This window comes from Lissotriton vulgaris, chromosome 1_1 (assembly GCF_964263255.1).
Source record: "Lissotriton vulgaris chromosome 1_1, aLisVul1.2, whole genome shotgun sequence".
In the NCBI taxonomy this organism is placed as follows: Eukaryota; Metazoa; Chordata; class Amphibia; order Caudata; family Salamandridae; genus Lissotriton; species Lissotriton vulgaris.
Window position 1 is genome coordinate 1138525091 of NC_141685.1, and position 20107 is coordinate 1138545197.

Below are 20107 nucleotides of genomic sequence, written 5' to 3' on the forward strand. Positions count from 1 at the left end.
GGCAAGAACTTTAGAAATGGATGTCAAACAGCTTACCATTTTCAAGAGAATTATGGAAATGGATTATTGGCTATTCGTGTTGGCACAAACAAGATCATCCTGCAATAAAGATACATATTTCTTTTAAGCATTGAAAAGTGTAGAATTCAAAAGTAAGCCATGTCCCGTCAGAGAAGGAATGGGTCTAAAATGGCATCTCACATCTCCGTGCAGGTGGCTGTAGTTAGAGTGGTCCATTAGTAAGAGCTTCTCAATTATATTGTTCTTGGCCCAGTGATGGCCGACCTGCACTTGTTCTTGTCTGCTCCAAGACTGTGGATTCCATACATTGCCGGAGTTGGCCAACTCCCTCCCAGTTTCGGTCGTCGTCTGAACTATGTGGGTTTTTTCTGGCTTAGCCGTTGTTCGCTTTGTCCAAATTTTCACAGCCTGAGACCTGCTGAAACATATTAGTGAATATTTGCTCGTGATGTTACAGGAAAGATATCTGGAGAACTTGATAACTCACATTTGTGTTTAAAAAGGTTTTTAAGTCAGAACAGTAAAGTTCATAAAATGTCTACTTAGAGTGTTTCAAGGCAATTTAAAAATTAACATTATATCAAGAATAAGTATTCAATTAATTATTGTTCAAAACCAAATAAGAAAAGGTAACATTTTACCTATCAAAAATACAAAGTAGAAAGGTTAAACATGCAAAGAAAAAACAAAATAAGGCACTAACACTTAATAGAAAGGACAAACTATTCCTCATTTTGAAATATACCATAAATAAATGTAATCTTTGATATATGCTGATACTAATGTTCAGTACCAATTTAGTACCATCTGAAACAAATGCAGTACTTTAGGGATACTACCAAGAATTAATGTCCCCACATAAGGGGCAGATGGACGCAAAATACTGGTTTCACATCGCAAACAGTATTTGTGTGATCAGTGTGGAATTTTTTTAAAATACTGAAGTAAAAAATAGGCTAGTTCATAGTGGGTCACAATCCGACCTAACTCATCAATATTTAGAGAGATCGGGAGCAAGACCTCTGACCTCCTGGACAGGGAACTCTGCTCTCTGCCCCAGCAGCTCCGTCATTGCGTTGCTGCCGCTGCCCCCCACACCTCACTGCTCAGGTAGGTGTTCGAGACCCTCCTCCACCCGCAGGCTCCTGCCTGCGTCTCACCACTGGTGGTTCAGTGGCAGAAGCTTGCTCATCTGCTGGCCAGCCTTCCCTGTTTACTGTCTTTTGTCGGTCTTTTCTGTTGTCATTGTTACTGCACCTGTTTTTCTGGTTTTTTTTATTTTGTGCCTTTGTTGTGTCCTCCGTTTCTCTGTGCCCGTTGTGCTGCTCTTTTCCCACCGCTGCTGCATCCGCGGACCCTCCCCCCTGCCGGTTCCCGCTTGTGCCTCGCAGCTGCATTTACCTCCCCTGATCCCTATTTAATGGTAGCAGCTGTACGGTTGTGCTGCTGGCACACCGAAGGCAAGCCCCACTGCGCCCGCCTGGACCAGCGCCACGGACCCTGGTTCTTCCACCACCCACCATTATGACTCAGCTGCCCTCTACGCACTCAAACCCGGAAGGAATAACAACTGCAAGCTGTCTCATCGAACACCACCCACGGCCAGTTCTCCTGCTGACACTGCAGACAACCCTTCACCCACCTCTGCACCCTCATGGCCCCCACCCTCCCACCAGACATCAGCCCACCAAAGCTCTGAGATGCATCCTCCTCAACGTGCGCTCCCTGCACAGACACACAGTAGAAATCTGGGACCTCCTTGACACCTTCTCGCTAGACGTCGCCTTCTTCACGGAAACCGGGACCAACCCCACCTGAGCACCCGACATCACTACCGCCATCCCAGAGGGATACAAGATCCAGAGGAAGGACCACCCCAACCACCCTGGAGGAAGACTCGCCATCGCGCACAAGAACTCCCTCCAACCTACCCCCTCCAGCACGAACGACTCCTCATCCCCCACAGAGCACCTCCATTTCCAGATCCAGACCAGCCCCAGAATGACCCTACGCGTCACCCTCACCTCTAGACCTCTCGGACCTCGAACTGCGTTCACCACAACCATCACCGACCGCAGCGCACACCACGCCATCCCCACAATGGACTACATTCTGCTAGGAAACCCCAACTTCCACCTAGACAGCCTCATTGACCCCAACTCCTCCCTCCTCCTGGACAACCTCGCCAACATCGGACTGAAACAGCTAGTCACCACCCACACCCACAAGGCAGGATACACTCTCGACCACATCTTTGCAGGAGGTAACAACATCCACTTCAGCCACACCACAGACTCCCCCTGGAAGGACACCACTTCGTACACTTCTCTCTCGACAAAGCCACCACTCACAAACCTACACCACACCCTCTGCAAAGTAACTGGAACAATGTCACGGAGGAGCAACTCAACTCCACCCTCAACCATGATCCCCCTCCCACCTCGATGGACGCAAAGTGCAGCCAAAGAACTACACAGATGGATCACAAACTGCGCAGACAAGCTTGCCCCCTCCACAACCCCAGCAGACAGCCCCCCCATGAAGGTCACCTGGTTCACCATCGACCTCTAAGAATCCAGACGCACCTGCAAATGTCTCGAGAAGCGATGGAGAAACAGCAAAACCGTGAAGACCATCTACAAGAACGCCATGACAGAGTACCACCAACTCATCAGATCCGCCAAAAGGACCTTCATCTAGAACAAAATCCTCGCTAATTCCAGCGATTCTAAGGGACTCTTCAGCGTCATCCAGGAATTCACCAAACCCCAGCGAAGCCAAGGACGTCACACCCTCCCAGGACTTCTCCACAAGCTTTGCTCCTACTTCCATCTGAAAATCAAGTCCCTCTACGACAACTTAAGCAAACAGACACCAGACACCGAAACCACTCCTTCCTTCAGCATCGACAGCCAGTCTACCTTCTCCACCTAGACCCCGGTAACCACCAAAGACACAACCATGAAAAGCATTCCCTCAGGAGCCCACACGGAACCCTGCCCACCACACATCTTCCACAGAGCCACCGTCGTCATAGCACCCTCAACACCACCTTTGAATGTGACACATTCCCAGAAGACTGGAAATGCGCACGAGTCAAGCCACTCCTCAAGAAACCCTCTGCAGACCCAACGGACCTAAAAAACTACCGACCCAGCTCTCTCCTCCCCTTCGCGGCCAAAGTCACTGAGAAGATAGTCAACGTCCAGCTGACGAACTTCATCGAAGAGAACTCCATCTTCGACCATTCCCAATCTGGATTCCGCAGCAATCACAGCATGAGACCACCCTCCTCGCTGCCACAGACTACATCCGCACACTCCTCAACCAAGGCCACACCGCAGCCCTCATCCTACTAGACCTCTCCGCAGCCTTCAAAACCGTCTTGCACCGCACTCTCACTGCCAGACTCCACAATGCCGGCATACAGTGAACCACCCTCAACTGGTTCTGGTCCTTCCTCACCGGCAGAACCCAAAGAATCGGACTTCCGCCCTTCCTCTCCGAACCCACAGATATCAACTGCAGAGTACGACAAGGATCATAGCTCAGTCCCACGCTCTTCAACATCTACATGGCCCCCCTCACCGCCATCGTCAGACATCATGGACTTCGCATACTATCCTACGCTGATGACACCCAGCTCATCCTCTCTCTCAAGAAGGAACCTGGCACCACCAGACTCGGCTTCCTGGAAGGAATGAAAGGTGTTGCATCCTGGATGAGCAGCAGCTGTTTGAAGCTAAACTTGGAAAAGACAGAAGTCGTCGTCCTCGTGGCCACCCCCTCATCATGGGACAACACCTGGTGGCCCACCACCCTTGGCAACCAACCCACCGCCATGGACCACATCCGGAACCTCGGCATCATACTCTATTCCTCTCTCAACATGACCTGACAGATCAATGCCATCACCTCCACCTGCTTCAACACCCTCCGCATCCTTCGCAAGACCTTCAAATGGATCCCCCCGAATCCAGAAAGACTGTCACCCACACACTCATAACAAAGCTGACTGGACTACAGAAACACCCTCTACGCCAGAATCAACAAACTCTGCGCATCCGCAGAGCCAGAATGGGTGGAAGAGCCTTCTACTACATCGTGGCCTGGAACAAGCTCCTGATCAACATCAGACGCTCTTCCACTCTACACACCTAAAGAAGAACCTCAAGACCTGGCTCTTCGGCTGACTCGGAGCTGCACCCTCCCCCCAGTGCTAGATAGATAGATAGATAGATAGATAGATAGATAGATAGATAGATAGATAGATAGATAGATAGATACTCACTACGGACGGTTGGTGGCCATCATAGGCATAGTGGCTTACTAGTTTCAGCAGACCACCATGTCTGCGACAGCTTTTTAAATATACATATACATTTTTAAAATAAGCCTTATCTGGCACCTCCCTTTTTGCAAATGGCTTACCACTTCATGTTGGGAGTCAGTAAAACTTCAATGTTTTGCAACCAGATTTGGGTTGTAAAACATTGGTACAGACCATAAAAAAATCCCGGCTTGGATAGGATTGTCCTAAACATGTTCCTTCCAAATAATGATTTGTTATGCCCTTCAGGACCCATTTGCGATTTAGCAACCTGTCACTCAATCGCAAAATGGGTTTATTATATTGCAAAAAAAACATTTTTGCAGCCACAAACACCCAATTGTTACATTTGTAAATATAAAAATATTCCCCAAGAGTTAGATTGAATCTGTAAATTTTTCGAGCAGTACCTTTGCGTGCCGGTAGGTGGTGTCGTTCGGCGCTCACTTTCACGCTTAAAGTCATCCATCAGGTAAGTCCCACAAAAATACCTCCCCCCTCAAAAGAAGGAATATGCTACTTACCAGGGGAGGCTTTCTTGCCTGCAGAACCCTACCTGGACATCTCGCTACACGCAGCCTCTGCCCCTGGGTCCAGGAACGCTGTAGGTCTCGCCGCCATCACCAACTCGGCGGCTGGAGACTACAGCTCCCAGCGGGCTTTGCGTGCACTTCCGGTTCCCGCAGCCAGCGCGCCCGGAGGCGCTACAAAGGCGGGCCAGCCCCTCGGTGGAGCGGGAGGCTTTCTTGCCTGCAGAACCCTACCTGGACATCTCGCTACACGCAGCCTCTGCCCCTGGGTCCAGGAACGCTGTAGGTCTCGCCGCCATCACCAACTCGGCGGCTGGAGACTACAGCTCCCAGCGGGCTTTGCGTGCACTTCCGGTTCCCGCAGCCAGCGCGCCCGGAGGCGCTACAAAGGCGGGCCAGCCCCTCGGTGGAGCGGGAGGCTTTCTTGCCTGCAGAACCCTACCTGGACATCTCGCTACACGCAGCCTCTGCCCCTGGGTCCAGGAACGCTGTAGGTCTCGCCGCCATCACCAACTCGGCGGCTGGAGACTACAGCTCCCAGCGGGCTTTGCGTGCACTTCCGGTTCCCGCAGCCAGCGCGCCCGGAGGCGCTACAAAGGCGGGCCAGCCCCTCGGTGGAGCGGGAGGCTTTCTTGCCTGCAGAACCCTACCTGGACATCTCGCTACACGCAGCCTCTGCCCCTGGGTCCAGGAACGCTGTAGGTCTCGCCGCCATCACCAACTCGGCGGCTGGAGACTACAGCTCCCAGCGGGCTTTGCGTGCACTTCCGGTTCCCGCAGCCAGCGCGCCCGGAGGCGCTACAAAGGCGGGCCAGCCCCTCGGTGGAGCGGGAGGCTTTCTTGCCTGCAGAACTCTACCTGGACATCTCGCTACACGCAGCCTCTGCCCCTGGGTCCAGGAACGCTGTAGGTCTCGCCGCCATCACCAACTCGGCGGCTGGAGACTACAGCTCCCAGCGGGCTTTGCGTGCACTTCCGGTTCCCGCAGCCAGCGCGCACGGAGGCGCTACAAAGGCGGGCCAGCCCCTCGGTGGAGCGGGAGGCTTTCTTGCCTGCAGAACCCTACCTGGACATCTCGCTACACGCAGCCTCTGCCCCTGGGTCCAGGAGCGCTGTAGGTCTCGCCGCCATCACCAACTCGGCGGCTGGAGACTACAGCTCCCAGCGGGCTTTGCGTGCACTTCCGGTTCCCGCAGCCAGCGCGCCCGGAGGCGCTACAAAGGCGGGCCAGCCCCTCGGTGGAGCGGGAGGCTTTCTTGCCTGCAGAACCCTACCTGGACATCTCGCTACACGCAGCCTCTGCCCCTGGGTCCAGGAACGCTGTAGGTCTCGCCGCCATCACCAACTCGGCGGCTGGAGACTACAGCTCCCAGCGGGCTTTGCGTGCACTTCCGGTTCCCGCAGCCAGCGCGCCCGGAGGCACTACAAAGGCGGGCCAACCCCTCCGCGTCGCGGGACGCGCGCGGGCGGAGCCCAGGCAGAGGGCGGGCCGTCTAAGGCCGTCCAAGGACGACCAGGGACGGGACGGGCCACGTCCTTAACATCTTCCGTAATGGGTAAGCGCAAATTGGCAACACCAGCGGCTGATGAAGCTAAAGCGAAAGTGCCTAAGTATACTACAAGTATACTCACATACCTAACTACCAAGGTGGGGGAACTATCATCGCAGATTGCTGAGTCCGAGCGTGAACTGGGCCTTGCTCCTAGTCCTGGGACTGTTGATACTTCGAACTCCTCCACCATAAATTGTATACCATTGGAGCCTCGGGTCATCATTGAGGCTTGTAGACCTACTTTGTCACTTCCTGCCACAGTTCTTCCATGCCCGGCCTTACCTGAAACCGTGATACCTAACTTCCCTATGAACCCCAGGGATGCAGGAAGGTCTGCCACAACTATGGCTGGTTCTACCCAGCCAACCCTTCTGACGGAGGAAGGCATTATGGCCTTATTGGAAAAACTGTTCACAGATAGACTTGAGACTGCTTTAATCCAGATTGCCTCGGATATTAATGAAACTCTGAAGGACTGTGTTAAGAACCTTATGGCAAAATGTGATCGTATCAATGATGTTCTTAATACTCGGGCCCCGGCATTCTCTATGCCTTTGGCTCCATGTCCATCAGTTGTGCAGGTCACTGCCCCTAAAGTTCGTGACCCACCCATAACTAGACCAGTCAATATCCCTCTTTTACCTATTGTCAATCCTGTGCCACAAAAAGGGAAAGTAGATAATGGAATATATATCCCCACGACAGAGGCTGGCCACAGTGCAAGTTGCTCCACAAGGCCTAGAGGCCAGTGGGGGGCTCCTGAAAAAAGGGTACCTCCAATAAATTTACCTCCGGATGCAACACCCTTTGTCGCAATTTTGGTTAACGTGCCTAAACTTGAAGACGGGGCGGTAGAACAACATGAGTCCCTGCTTAGGCACGTTAAAAAATGGTGCAATGCCAACTGCACGGGAGAAAGTAACATCGCAGACAACATTGTAACAAGTAGACGGGTAAACTGGGTGGGTAGAAGCAAGAAAGAGGTATCTGGAGACTGTGTCATTGTAAATTTTAAATCAAAGAATGTCGCGAGTCGACTTTTCTGGGATGATTCCCCTCTGGATCCTGTAAGTAAAGGGGTTCGGGCGATGCCCCTTGGTTTCTTTTATCCCCGACCTTATAGGCCAGTTGTAAATGAGAACATCAAGTTACAGTCTATTGATAATACTTGGGCAGAGGACAATCTTATCTCACCCATGCATACTAATGTATGGATGACTAAGCCAATCAAAGCTAATGGTGTAGTAAATGTTGTAAGGAGTACACCCTCCAACGAACTACCATTGTCAAATATGTTTTCGGCATTAGCTGATAGAATAGACATTGAATGACTAGAACCTGTACCTGAACAGGATAACCTGACTTGCCAACTCCCAAGCAATACTGATGTGGCTCTACCTGTTGTCAGAGTCGAAACTGTTATTAACGACCCATTACAGTTAGGGGAAGGGCACATACGGTTAGTATCATGGAACATCGCGGGCCTACGGGCAAAACAAGATGATCCTATTTGGTTACAATCAGTGAAGAACCATGATATAATTGCATTACAAGAAACTTGGATGAAAGATAAAGGTTTCTGGGTAGAAGGATACATTTCTTTTTTTGCTGATGCCCTGAGCTCCACATCAGGTAGGGACAGAGGGGGTTTGCTATTCCTTGTTTCAGTTAAAATTGCTGGTAATGTTAGAGAAATCCCCAGTTCTTCTCACTATTTCCAGCTGGTGGAAATCTGTTTGGCTGATAAGAATAAGATTGTATTAATAAACTGTTACAACTCCATGCAAGGGGGACCCCCAAATTTTGTTTTAGACGGTTTATCGGACTTTTTAACTAAATATATGTCAAAACAAACCACTTTTGTTCAGTGTATAATGATGGGTGATTTTAATGTTCATTTGTGTGAGTCCCATTGCCAGATTATTGATGAAAATGGTCCTGATTACACCTCACCGCCACACTTTGAACATAGCTCAAAGGGTGTGGCGATGGAAAACTTGCTCTCATCAAATGACCTATATGAACCAGGGTTCTCAGATACAATAAACCGTGTGGTCACGTACAACGCAAGGGGCAGTGAATCGATTATTGACTACTTTTTTATGTCCCCAGGGCTCCTTCGTTATGTATTGTTTTATAACGCAATTGTTAGTGGATTTAGTGACCACAACCCTGTGTTATTGGTTCTGGATGCTCTTTCTGGTTTGTATAAAGGAGTAGTAAGGGCTACCTCTATAAGGGACGTGAGGAGTAAAGACCAGGGCAGACGCCTTAAATGGTGTAAAGTCTGTCCAGAGGATTTTCATGGTCTCATTGTGCAAGATATGGGAGTCGAAATTGAGAAATGTAGGAATAGAGAGATGAGGGGAGGGGAAGTTGTGAGGGCCTTTGAAGCTATCTGTGCTAGAGTGGAAAAGGAGCTTAGAGTCAAACCAGGGAGGGGTTCTGTCACAGTGTATAGATGGTTTGACCACTCTTGCTCACAGGCACACTCAGCCCTGCTGAAAGGACTTAAACAATCGCCTAGAGATAGGACTTTGGTGGCAGATCTAAGAAGACAATATGCTTTGGCAGTCAAACTTCGAAAAAAAGCCATCAAAGATGAAGCCTGGGACTCCTTGATGGACCCCATAACCCTTAAACATAGCTCCAAATTTTGGGCTATAATTAATAATCCGTTGTTCTCTCACACAAACAATTTGGATCTTGAAATTAACATATCTGAAGCTGACTGGATTAACCATTTTTCTAATATATATGGTTCCAATGAAATTGCCGAGGTGTTTAAAATACCTTACTCCCCATTTTCTCCCATTAATTTAGATTTTACTAAATCAGAAGTAGAGCTGGCAATTTTAGGCTCAGCTGCTAATAAAGCCCCGGGCCCGGATGGGGTTCCCCCGGACCTATACAAACTTAACTCGGAGATGTGGGCTGAGATTTTAGCTAATGTTTTTAATTGTGTGTATGAGGGGGGTTTTCCAAAAACATGGTCATGTGCCATTATAGTACCTATTTTTAAAAAGGGCCTAAGAAGCGACCCAAAGTGTTTTCGACCAATTTCGTTATTGGATTCTTCAATGAAGATTCTGGGCAAAGTCCTGCTTGCTAGAATTAACACCTGGTCCACAGATAATAATATTCTAGTTGATGCCCAATATGGGTTTCGTGCTGGGAGAGGGACTGAGGACCAATGCTTAAATCTTCATTTGTTAATTTCGAAATACACAACTGTTAAAAAAGGGTCAATTTTTGTTGCTTTTATGGACCTGTCCACAGCTTTTGATTTGGTGAATAGAGCTCGGCTGTGGACTATGTTGTTAAAGCTGGGTCTTGATCCCCCCCTTGTATATTTTTTGGCAGAATTACACAAAGATCTGAAAGCTTCAATCAGAATGGACCAAGAAGGTAATCGTACCGCTTGGTTCAAATCTAGCAGGGGCGTGCGGCAGGGTTGCATTCTTGCTCCCATGCTCTTCACCTTGTATATAAATTCACTTGAGGAAACTCTTTTAACTGCTACCTTGGATACTCCGCGTGCAGGGGAAACTCGTATTCCGGTTCTCCTGTACGCGGATGATGCCGCTTTAATAGCTCGGACTCCCATAGGTCTACAAAAACTTTTAAATGCTTTTAATGATTTTATGTTATCATTAGACCTAGTGATAAACAACTCCAAATCACACGTCATGGTTTTTGGGGCTGGTAAAAACAACTCCAGACAGTTCTACTGCAACGGTGACGTGATCACTAATGTTAAAATTTTTACATACCTGGGTGTAATTTTTGACTCCAAGGGGAGCTGGGCTCCGCAAATTGTAGCTAAAACCAAAGCGGTTAGAAGCTCAGCCACTGCTATCCTAAGTTTTGCTCGGAGACTGGGCGGGAAGCCAACAGGTGCCTTACTTAACTTGTACAGGGCAAAATCATTGGCAATAGCCAGGTACGGCTCGGGTCTGTGGGGCTATGTAAATAGTGAACCAGTTCAAAGGGAAGAAAATAAATTCCTGCGTTCCACCTTAGGGCTTCCCCAATCTACAGCCACGTTCTCGGTCCACCAGGAAGTTGGGCTTGGATATATATCGGACACCCTTCTTATGGCTCCTATCTTGCTTTGGATAAGGCTTTGGACCAATAAAAACTTGGGTCTAAATCATCAAATACTGGTGGACTGTTTAAAACTAGATAATTATAAAAACATCATTTGGCTTTCATATATACAAAAGTGCTCTCTGGACCTGGGCCGTCCTGATATTTTTCTGGCCCCTCAGGGTCTTAAGAAATCAGATTTAGCTTGGGTGAAGGCCAATTTTATAGCAATGAAAAATGTGGAGAGGGAGGAACGCCAACTACTTAAGCCCACGGTCAGAGCCCACTACCTGACCATTACGCGTCTTACCATCCAACCGTACCTCACTATCGTCACTATCCCCTTTCATAGGTGGCTTCTGGTTAAACTTCGGTTTAACCAGATTTACACAGTTCTGTGTGATAGTCAAGGTTGGTTTAAGGAGGAGGATGCCCCTGTCTGCAACTGTGATAGTTTTTCTACACAAAATAATATGCACTTTATGTTGTTTTGTAATTTCTTTACTGAGCCCAGACAGAAATACCTGGTACCATTATTGAAGGATAAAGCTTTTTACCAGGCAAAACCTGCTCTCCTGTACCTCCAATTATTGGATTCTGCGTTGGCCATGTTTAGCGTGGCCAATTACCTTGTTGCTGCGGTTAGGATCAGGAGGAAAAGACTTAAAGATGTTAATATTAGTGTTTTGTAAAGATGATTGAAATGGATGTTGTTCTCATTTTAAATGTCTATTTTATCGAGTATTTACTCCTTTTATGATGTATTTTTATAATGTATATTAATTAATTATTACTGTCGTTTCCTCATATCGTGTACTTTTATGTATATGAAATTATTACTGATTGATGCTTTTTGTATTTGCTTATGAATTTGTATTGCCCTTCCTGTGATGTGATTGTAGAATGCTTTTATGATTTTTAACTAAATCGAATAAAGTGGTTTTGACTTGACTTGACTACTTACCAGTATGCATCTGTTCTTGGCATAGAGGGCTGCAGAGTGGTACATTATGAATAGATCGCCATCTGGTGTTGGGCTCGGATGATTGCACTTTGTTTTTCTCTTGGAGAGTCTTTTGTCTCTTGGTGACTCCTCCCTTGGTTGGTAGTGCGCATGGGCATCGGCTCCATCCTTAGATTGTTTTGCCATAGTAGGGTTAGATGGAGTAGTATAGTAGAATACAGATAAGAGTGCCCATGTAAGTGTATCTAAATAAGATAATGTTGGAACAGACACAGGTTTCCGGGGAGGCTGGGAGGGCATGTACCACTCTGCAGCCCTCTATGCCAAGAACAGATGCATACTGGTAAGTAGCATATTCCGTTCGAGGCATATGGGCTGCAGATGGTACATTATGAATAGACTATATAGCAGTTCTCTCCCTAGCGGTGGTCGCCCGTGTCTGTTGCAACTGTCTGAAACAATGTTTTTAATACTGCTTGTCCCACTCTAGCTTGTTGTGTTGTGTGCACATCTACACAATAGTGTTTTGTGAAGGTGTGCGGTGTAACCCAGGTAGCCGCTTTGCATATGTCATCTAGTGGGATGTTCCCCAGAAATGCCATAGATGCTCCTAGTTTACGTGTAGAGTGAGCTCTAGGAGGAACAGTTAATGTTCTCTTTGCTTTTAAGTAGTATATTTGAATACATTTTACAATCCATCTGGCAATGCCCGCTTTGGAGATGGGATTGCCTTTATGTGTGGGAGAAAACGCAACAAATAGCTGTTTTGTCTTTCTGAAAGTTTGTGTTCTTTCTATGTAGTACAGTATGGCCCTTCTAACATCCAGTGTATGTAGGGCTCTTTCAGCTACTGTTTGTGGTTTTGGAAAGAAAACCGGTAATTCCACTGACTGATTGATGTGGAATGCTGAAATAACCTTCGGTAAGAATTTTGGGTTTGTTCTAAGAACCACTTTATTTTGGTGTAGCTGCATAAATGGTTCTTGAATCGTAAAAGCCTGCAGTTCACTTACTCTTCTAAGTGACGTGATAGCTATGAGGAAGGCTACCTTCCATGTGAGGAATTGTATTTCACACCTATGCATAGGTTCAAATGGTGGCCCCATTAGTCTGGTAAGCACTATGTTGAGATTCCAGACTGGGGAAGGTGGTCTTCTTGGTGGAATGACTCTTTTGAGTCCTTCCATGAAAGCCTTAATTGCTGGTACTTTGAACAGTGACAGATGTTGTCTGTTTTGTAGGTATGCCGCTATGGCTGCTAGATGCACTCTGATAGAGGTATATGCTAGGTTAGATTGCTGTAAGTGTAACAAATAGCAAATGATTTGTTTAGTAGATGCGTCCAGAGGGTTGATGTGCTTACTGTTACAGTGTATAGCAAACCTCTTCCATTTTGCTGCATAGCATGCTCTGGTGGTAGGACGTCTTGCTTGTTTGATGATTTCCATGCATTCTGGTGGTAAATCTAAATACCCAAACTCTATGACCTCAGGAGCCAGATCGCTAGGTTCAGTTGTTTGGGATTTGGGTGCATTATTTCTCCATGGTTCTGTGTAAGATGCATGGGTAATAACCTTAGCTTTTGATGTGGTACTTGTGAGAGTTGTAGCAGCGTGGTGAACCACGGCTGTCTTGCCCACGTGGGTGCCACTAGTATCATTGTCATTGAATGTTGCTGCAGTTTCCGAACCAGTAATGGAATTAGTGGTAGAGGAGGGAACGCGTAAGCAAATCTGTTGGACCAATTTATCCACAGTGCATTGCCCTGGGACCTTTGGTGTGGGTACCTGGATGCGAATTCTTTGCATTTTGCGTTCTGATGATTGGCAAACAGATCTATCTCTGGTTGCCCCCATTTTTGGAAGAATGGCTGTAGTATTTGGTCGTGCAGCTCCCATTCGTGTACTTGTTCTGACTGTCTGCTTAGGATGTCTGCTATTTGGTTTTGAACTCCTGGTAGGTGTTCCGCTAACAGGTAGATCTTTTGAGGAATGGCCCATCTCCATATGTCCTGTGCTAGTCTGGACAGTTGGAGAGAGTGTGTCCCCCCCTGTTTTTGAATATAATAAATTGCAGTCATGTTGTCTGTTCTGATCAGGACTGCTTTGCCTGTTATTTGCATTTGGAAAGCTTTTAGTGCTAGAAATATTGCTAATAGCTCTAGGTAGTTGATGTGCAGTTTCTTTTGCTGCACACTCCACTTCCCCTGTACTGTGTATCTGTCCATATGCGCTCCCCATCCGGAGAGCGATGCGTCCGCTGTTATTATCATTTGTGGAATCGGCTCTAGGAACGACCGTCCCTTGGAAATGTTTTCTGTGTTCCACCACTTCAGAGAGCGATACGTCCGGTAGTCTACCAACACCAGATCTGTAATCTGCCCTTGAGCCTGATTCCACTGTGTCGCTAGACACTCTTGTAGTGGGCGCATTTGTAGTCTGGCATGTGGTATTAGCAGTATGCAGGAGGACATCATGCCTAATAGTTGCATAAACACTTGTGCTGGTAGTGAGTGTTGTGGTTGAAATCTTTGTATTAACCCGACCATTGTCTGTACTCTGATTGGGTTGGGGTATGCTATTGCCTTTTCTGTGTCTACTGTAGCCCCCAGGTATTGCTGAATCTGGTTTGGTTGCAGGTGTGATTTTTTGTAGTTCACCGTGAACCCTAGGTGGTGCAGCAATTGAATTGTCTTCTGTGTGTTGTGAAGACATTCTTCCTTTGACTTGGCCTTTATTAGCCAATCGTCCAAGTATGGGAAGACATGTATTTGTTGTCTTCTTAGGTGTGCTGCCACCACAGCTAGGCATTTTGTGAAAACTCTCGGTGCTGTTGTGACACCGAATGGAAGGACTTTGAACTGATAGTGTTGTCCTTCTAACACAAACCTTAGGTATTTTCTGTGGGCTTTGTGAATTGGGATATGAAAGTAAGCGTCTTTTAGATCCAGTGTAGAAAGAAAGTCCCCTTTCTTCAGTAAAGGGAGTACTTGTTGGAGCGTGACCATGTGGAAGTGCTCCGAATTTATGTAAGCATTGAGAGGTCTGAGGTCTAATATTGGTCGTAGGGACCCGTCCTTTTTGGGGATCAGGAAGTATAGAGAGTATACTCCTGTGCCTTGTTGATCTTTTGGGACCTTCTCTATTGCATGCTTTTGTAGAAGTGCTACCACTTCTTCTCTTAACAATGTCAGATGATCTTGACTCATTGGACGCTGTTTGGGAGGGATGTTTGGTGGGGTATCTGTGAGTTCTAGGCAATAACCATGTTGGATAATTTGTCTCACCCACTTGTCTGACGTGATGTTTTCCCAGACAGGTAGGAACTGTGATAGACGTCCCCCGACCGGTGTTATGTGGTCTGGGGGGAGTTCTATGAAGTCACTGTTTTGGTGTTGAGGCGTTGCAGTTATTATTTCCGCGGCCTCTTCCCTTATTGTTGTTACCTCTGTAACTGCCTCTTGAATTACCTCTGGGTGATGTTGGTGTGAAAGATGTGGATTGCTGATTCGTTCCTGTGTTCTTTGAGCCCCCTCTATAGGTGGATCTACGAAAGGAACCTCTGTGTGTTGGCTGTTGCAATGCTCCCATTGACTTAGCCGTTTCCGTATCTTTCTTCATTTTCTCTAATGTCTCGTCTGTGCTTGAACCAAACAATGTCTTCTGATCAAATGGTTTGTTCAGTAGGGCTGTTTGTACCTCTTGTTTGAATCCTGAGATTCTAAGCCATGCGTGCCTTCTTAGCATGACACTAGTGTTAATAGACCTTGCTGCAGTGTCTGCTGCGTCTAATGCACACTTAATGGAAGTATTTTTTTATTATTTTACCTTCCTGTATTAATTGGTCTGCCTTCTTCTGATGTTCTTTTGGGAGATGTGTAAGAAGTTTTTCTAACTCATCGTAATGTGCCCTGTCGTAACGTGCGAGTAGTGCTTGTGTATTGGCTATACGCCAGCTATTCGCTGCCAGTGATGCTACTCTTTTACCTGATGCATCTATTAATTTTGACTCTTTATCTGGTGGAGGAGCCTCTCCTGTAGATAATGAGTTTGCTCTCTTACGAGCGTTTGAGACCACCAGCGAGTCTAGCGGTACATGCCCTCTAATAAATATTGGGTCCTTTGGGGCCGCTTTGTATTTTTTATCAATTCTTGGGTTTAACACCCTGGCTCTCACTGGGTTTTCGAATAGCTCATCTGTGTGAGTAAGAAGACCCTTCAACATAGGAAGAGTACCTGATGTTCTCTGTGCATTAGGTAGAGTCTCTAACAAGAAATCCTCTATTTGAGTTTCTGTATGTATATCTACCTTATGGTATTTTGCTGCCCTATTAATGAGCTGCACAAAACCTGTGTTATCATCAGGTGGTGAAGGCTTTGAGGGATATAGCTCTGGGTCGTTGTCCTCATCTGACCCTACATCATAATTTTCCCATGGATCCTCCTCATCTGGGATAGTTTCGTCATCCCCTTGAGGTTCTCCCTCCCCCAGATCACTGTCTACATCTGACTGAGGTGTAGCTGGTCTTGGTGTGGAAGGTGTAGGAATATTTGGCCTATTGTGAGGAATAGGAGAAGAGGGTGTTACTCTATGACGAGGAGAAGCAGGAGGAGTTATATTCGTCCCCATTGTTCTCTTTTTTGAAGGAAGAGGTTTATCTTCTGACTGTTCACTCTTTCTCTTCTTCGTGACCACTTTCCCAGTTTGTGGATCAATAAACAAGATCTTTTGTTTGGGATCTGTCTGCTGCTCCTGAATCGGTACCGAGGGTCCTGGTTCCGAGAGGTGCTTTTGTTTTTGATCGTCAGATCTTGTTGTTTTCGAAACCGAATGTTTGCTCGATTCCGACTTTCTTGGTATCGAGTGACTCTTGGGCGATAAGTCATATTTATGTTTCGACATGGAATGTTTCGATCCCGAGCTGTCCTTTGTATGTAGCCTCGGTGCCGAAGTCGATGTCGCCCTTTTCTCGGATCCGACATGGTGGGAGTCCGAGTGTTTCGGTTTCAGTTTCGGTTTCGTTGCCGGGCCTGAAGGCGGGGCGTCGGAAACTTTTTTCAGCGGTTTGACCGGGCCCGAGGGCGGGGTCGTTACCGCACGGGGTCGGTTTTTCGGTAAGGGGACGTCGTCACTCACGGTTTGTTGCTTGATGAGTTCTTCAACCTCCGACTGGTCCCCTTCCGACCCCGACTGGTCCTCTTCTTCCTCGATTTGTTCGTCTCCGAACAGCTCCGGGATCGCTTCCGCCTGCATTCTGGAAACCTCGTGTCTTCGAGCTCGACGATTTCTAATCGTTAGCTTGGAGGAGAATGCTGCGCAGGCTTCGCAGTCCCTGGATTCGTGTTCAGGCGATAGACAGAGGTTGCACACCTCGTGTAGGTCCTTGTGTGGGAACTTAGCACCACACGTTGGACATTTTTTGAATGGAGTCCTTTCCATGGACTCCGGGCTTGACTGCGTCGAGAAAGGCCTCCTGTTCTTCGACGTAGCTCCAAGTTTTTCTCTTCTCTTTTGAATTTGTAACGCGTCGGAATGGAAATGAACGCGTTCGAATAACAATACCGTCGAATTGGAAATGGAATACGCGCCGAAAATCACTTTCTTGCGAAGTTTGTCTGGAGCGTCTCGATCTTCATCCGAACCCGATGGCGGAAAAAAACAATCTAAGGATGGAGCCGATGCCCATGCGCACTACCAACCAAGGGAGGAGTCACCAAGAGACAAAAGACTCTCCAAGAGAAAAACAAAGTGCAATCATCCGAGCCCAACACCAGATGGCGATCTATTCATAATGTACCATCTGCAGCCCATATGCCTCGAACATATATATACTTTTTAAAAAAAACCTCTTCGATGTCATCATGTTTAACCAAATCTTTGGATGAGGAGCGGGAACTACTTCATTCGATGCCCTGCTATCACATTGAGCCTGCCTCTGGGTCTGCTCCTAGCCTCAGTTCCCTAGAATCGGAGCAACTCCCGCCTAAATCTGAGAATTTTATGAGGCAATGCACCTAACTTTTGTAGGTGGCCCCACTGGATTCCGCCAGCATATCCACCCTCAGTGCTGGTCAGGCCGCTTGTATCCGTAAGGACTCAGATCAGAAGACCATGACCATCTCTGGAGCCCGTTCCTGCAATGTCATTCCCAGCGCCACCAATGTGCCAACCGCTTCATCCTATCCAAAACAATACGGAGCTGCATCTGCGTCGTCCAACTTACACTTTGTTTAAAACTCAACCTTCTGAGCTGTTGCCAGTTCCTCCTTTTTCTGACAAGCCTGGAAAGGAGTATGATTTGGGAAGATCTGAGAATCCTTTTAGTTACACCAACCCCCCTTAATGAATCCAAAAATAAAGAGTACGAGGAACTGGTGGATGCCAGTGGTCTGGACAACTACCAAGACATTGGACAGGTCTATCCTCCTGGTGCGGCTACCAAGGAAAGGGTTTTCTTTGCTATAGTATTGAGGAGGGAAGCTGAAGTCTTGAACCCAATGTGGCCCTTGATGGCAGTCAAGACTAATGTCGTCAGAGAGGTGCCTCAACCCGGAACCTTTCTCCCCTTTAACAAATGTGCTGCTCAGGACCTGGGCCAAGTCTGCCACAGGGTCGCCTGAGCACAGAATTGCCCAACGCCATTGGCCAGCTTTGGGGACCAAGCTTTCCTCACACAGCATCCCACCCTGGAGAGTCTCACTGTCAAGGCCTCCTCCTCCAAGGTCAAACCTGGTGCATTCCCTACCACACCACCAGACAGGAAATCCAAGAGGCTGGACACCTTTGGCAAGAGATGTTCTATTCCACATACCTTGTAATGTGGTCGGTCGGTGAACACTGCATGCTTTTTGGGCACACCCACGCGGTTTGGAATTCGGTTGCACAAGTGCTGCTCATGGTCTCTGAGGAGGCATGAGCCATACTGCCCCAGGCTGTTGAAGATGGCAGAGATGCAGCAAAGCTCACCATTCACTGAAGACAAGAAACAAGTGTTGCGCCAGGCAGAGCCATTTTGTCATAGGAGGCACTTAGATCCCATGCCTGGCTGAGATCTACTGGATTTTCAGGCAATGTCTAGGTATCCTTTATGGACATGTCCTTCAATGGCACCCATCTCTGTTGAGACTAGGCAGACTCAGGGCTGACGTGCTTTAAGGACCACTGTGTCAGTGCCAGGTCCTTGGGCCTCTCCATGGCCCCATGCCAACCCCATTCTGCCTTTCGTCTCTTCTGTGGCAATGGTAGGGGCTACCAATAACGCCCATTCCAGCCCAGCCAAAAAGGCCATCAGACTCCCCAGTCCTCTGGGACCATGGTTCCCACAAGCCTCTTGAACAGAAAGCCAGAAGTCCACCCAGTCCATTAACCCCAGCAGCCGCACCCTCAAAATCACTTTAGTTTTCCCTCGTACTATCATGAGCACCCAGTGGAAGGGAGGATCCGATATCACCTGCCCCATTGGTAGTTCATAACATCAGACAAGTGGATACTACAAAGTGTTCACCGGGGGTTACTCTATCCCTTTCTTGGAAACCCCACCTCCCATTCCACCATCCGCAGACCGGCTGACGGAGGACCACTTCTCCACCAGGAAATTCAGGCTGTTTTGGCCAGAGGAGCCATCAAGTGGGTGCCTGCATCAGAAATAGGTTGTGGTCGCTATTTCCGCTACTTTCTGATGCTCAAGAAGGACGGCGGCCTCTACCCTTTTTTCGACCTACGTCCTCCTAATTTACCCTGAATAAGGAGAAATTAAAGATGCTCACATTAGTTCAGGTTCTGTCTTTCCTCGACCCTGGAGTCTGGATGGTCGCGCTGAACATGCAGGATGCCTACTTCCATATTCCTGTCCTGCCTGCCATAGGTTTTAATGGAGGTTCACACAAGCAATGAGCACGATCAGTCCGCTGTACTCCCTTTCAGACTTACCAGCACCCATTTGAGGTTGAGCAAGGTGATAGCAGTGGTTTCAGCTCACCTGCGCAGGTCAAAGTTCCAGTCTCAACGATTGGCTATTGAAGGTGGGCTCACCCCAGGCAGGAGTCTACCACCTCCAGATTACGGCAGACGGTATAAACGTGCCAAAGTCCCACCTGATTCCCTCTTAGGCACTCCCTTTTATGCGAGTTGTTCTGGATATAATTCAGTTTTGGGCCTATCCTTTGGAACGACTATTCCAGTGTATTCAGGCTAGGGCAGTGATGTTTCAGCCTCTATCCTGGATTTCAGAAAGAATGACTTAGGGTTCTGAGCCTCATGGCCTCCTGTATCCTGCTGGTAACATGCTCGCTGGCATCTGCAGGAGACCTTGAAGTTCCAGTGGGCACAGCATCAGGTGAATCTCTCCAACCTGGTCGAGATATCGGAGGGAACTACGAAAGATTTTCCATAGTGGCTGATGAACCATGATTGGGTCAGCAACAGAGTCTTCTCCCTTCTGTACCCAGAGCGGACTGTAGTGACAGATGCATCACTTCTAGACTGAGGCAGCCTTCTGGGGAGGTGGAGATCAGAGGTCTCAGTTCTACATTGCTGATACCATATCAAACAGTCACTCAAAGTGGAGTTATAAAGTGCACAGATACTTCAAGGAGTGTCTATGCGTTGCAGGGATGTAGAC

The 20107-nt window shown here is 47.8% G+C and overlaps 1 protein-coding gene across 14 annotated transcripts in view; it reads right to left on the reverse strand.

The window, feature by feature from the left end:
* Positions 1-20107, reverse strand: part of SLC39A5 (solute carrier family 39 member 5) — a 275804-nt gene that overhangs the window by 126966 nt on the left and 128731 nt on the right. For 8 of the 14 annotated variants that reach the window (XM_086963831.1, XM_086963836.1, XM_086963841.1 and 5 more), the window contains exon 3: positions 202-436. In XM_086963831.1, coding sequence (XP_086819957.1) covers positions 202-436 — 235 coding nt within the window. The remainder of the gene's footprint in view (positions 1-201; positions 437-20107) is intronic. The other 6 variants (XM_086963849.1, XM_086963845.1, XM_086963847.1 and 3 more) reach the window with 1 other exon arrangement.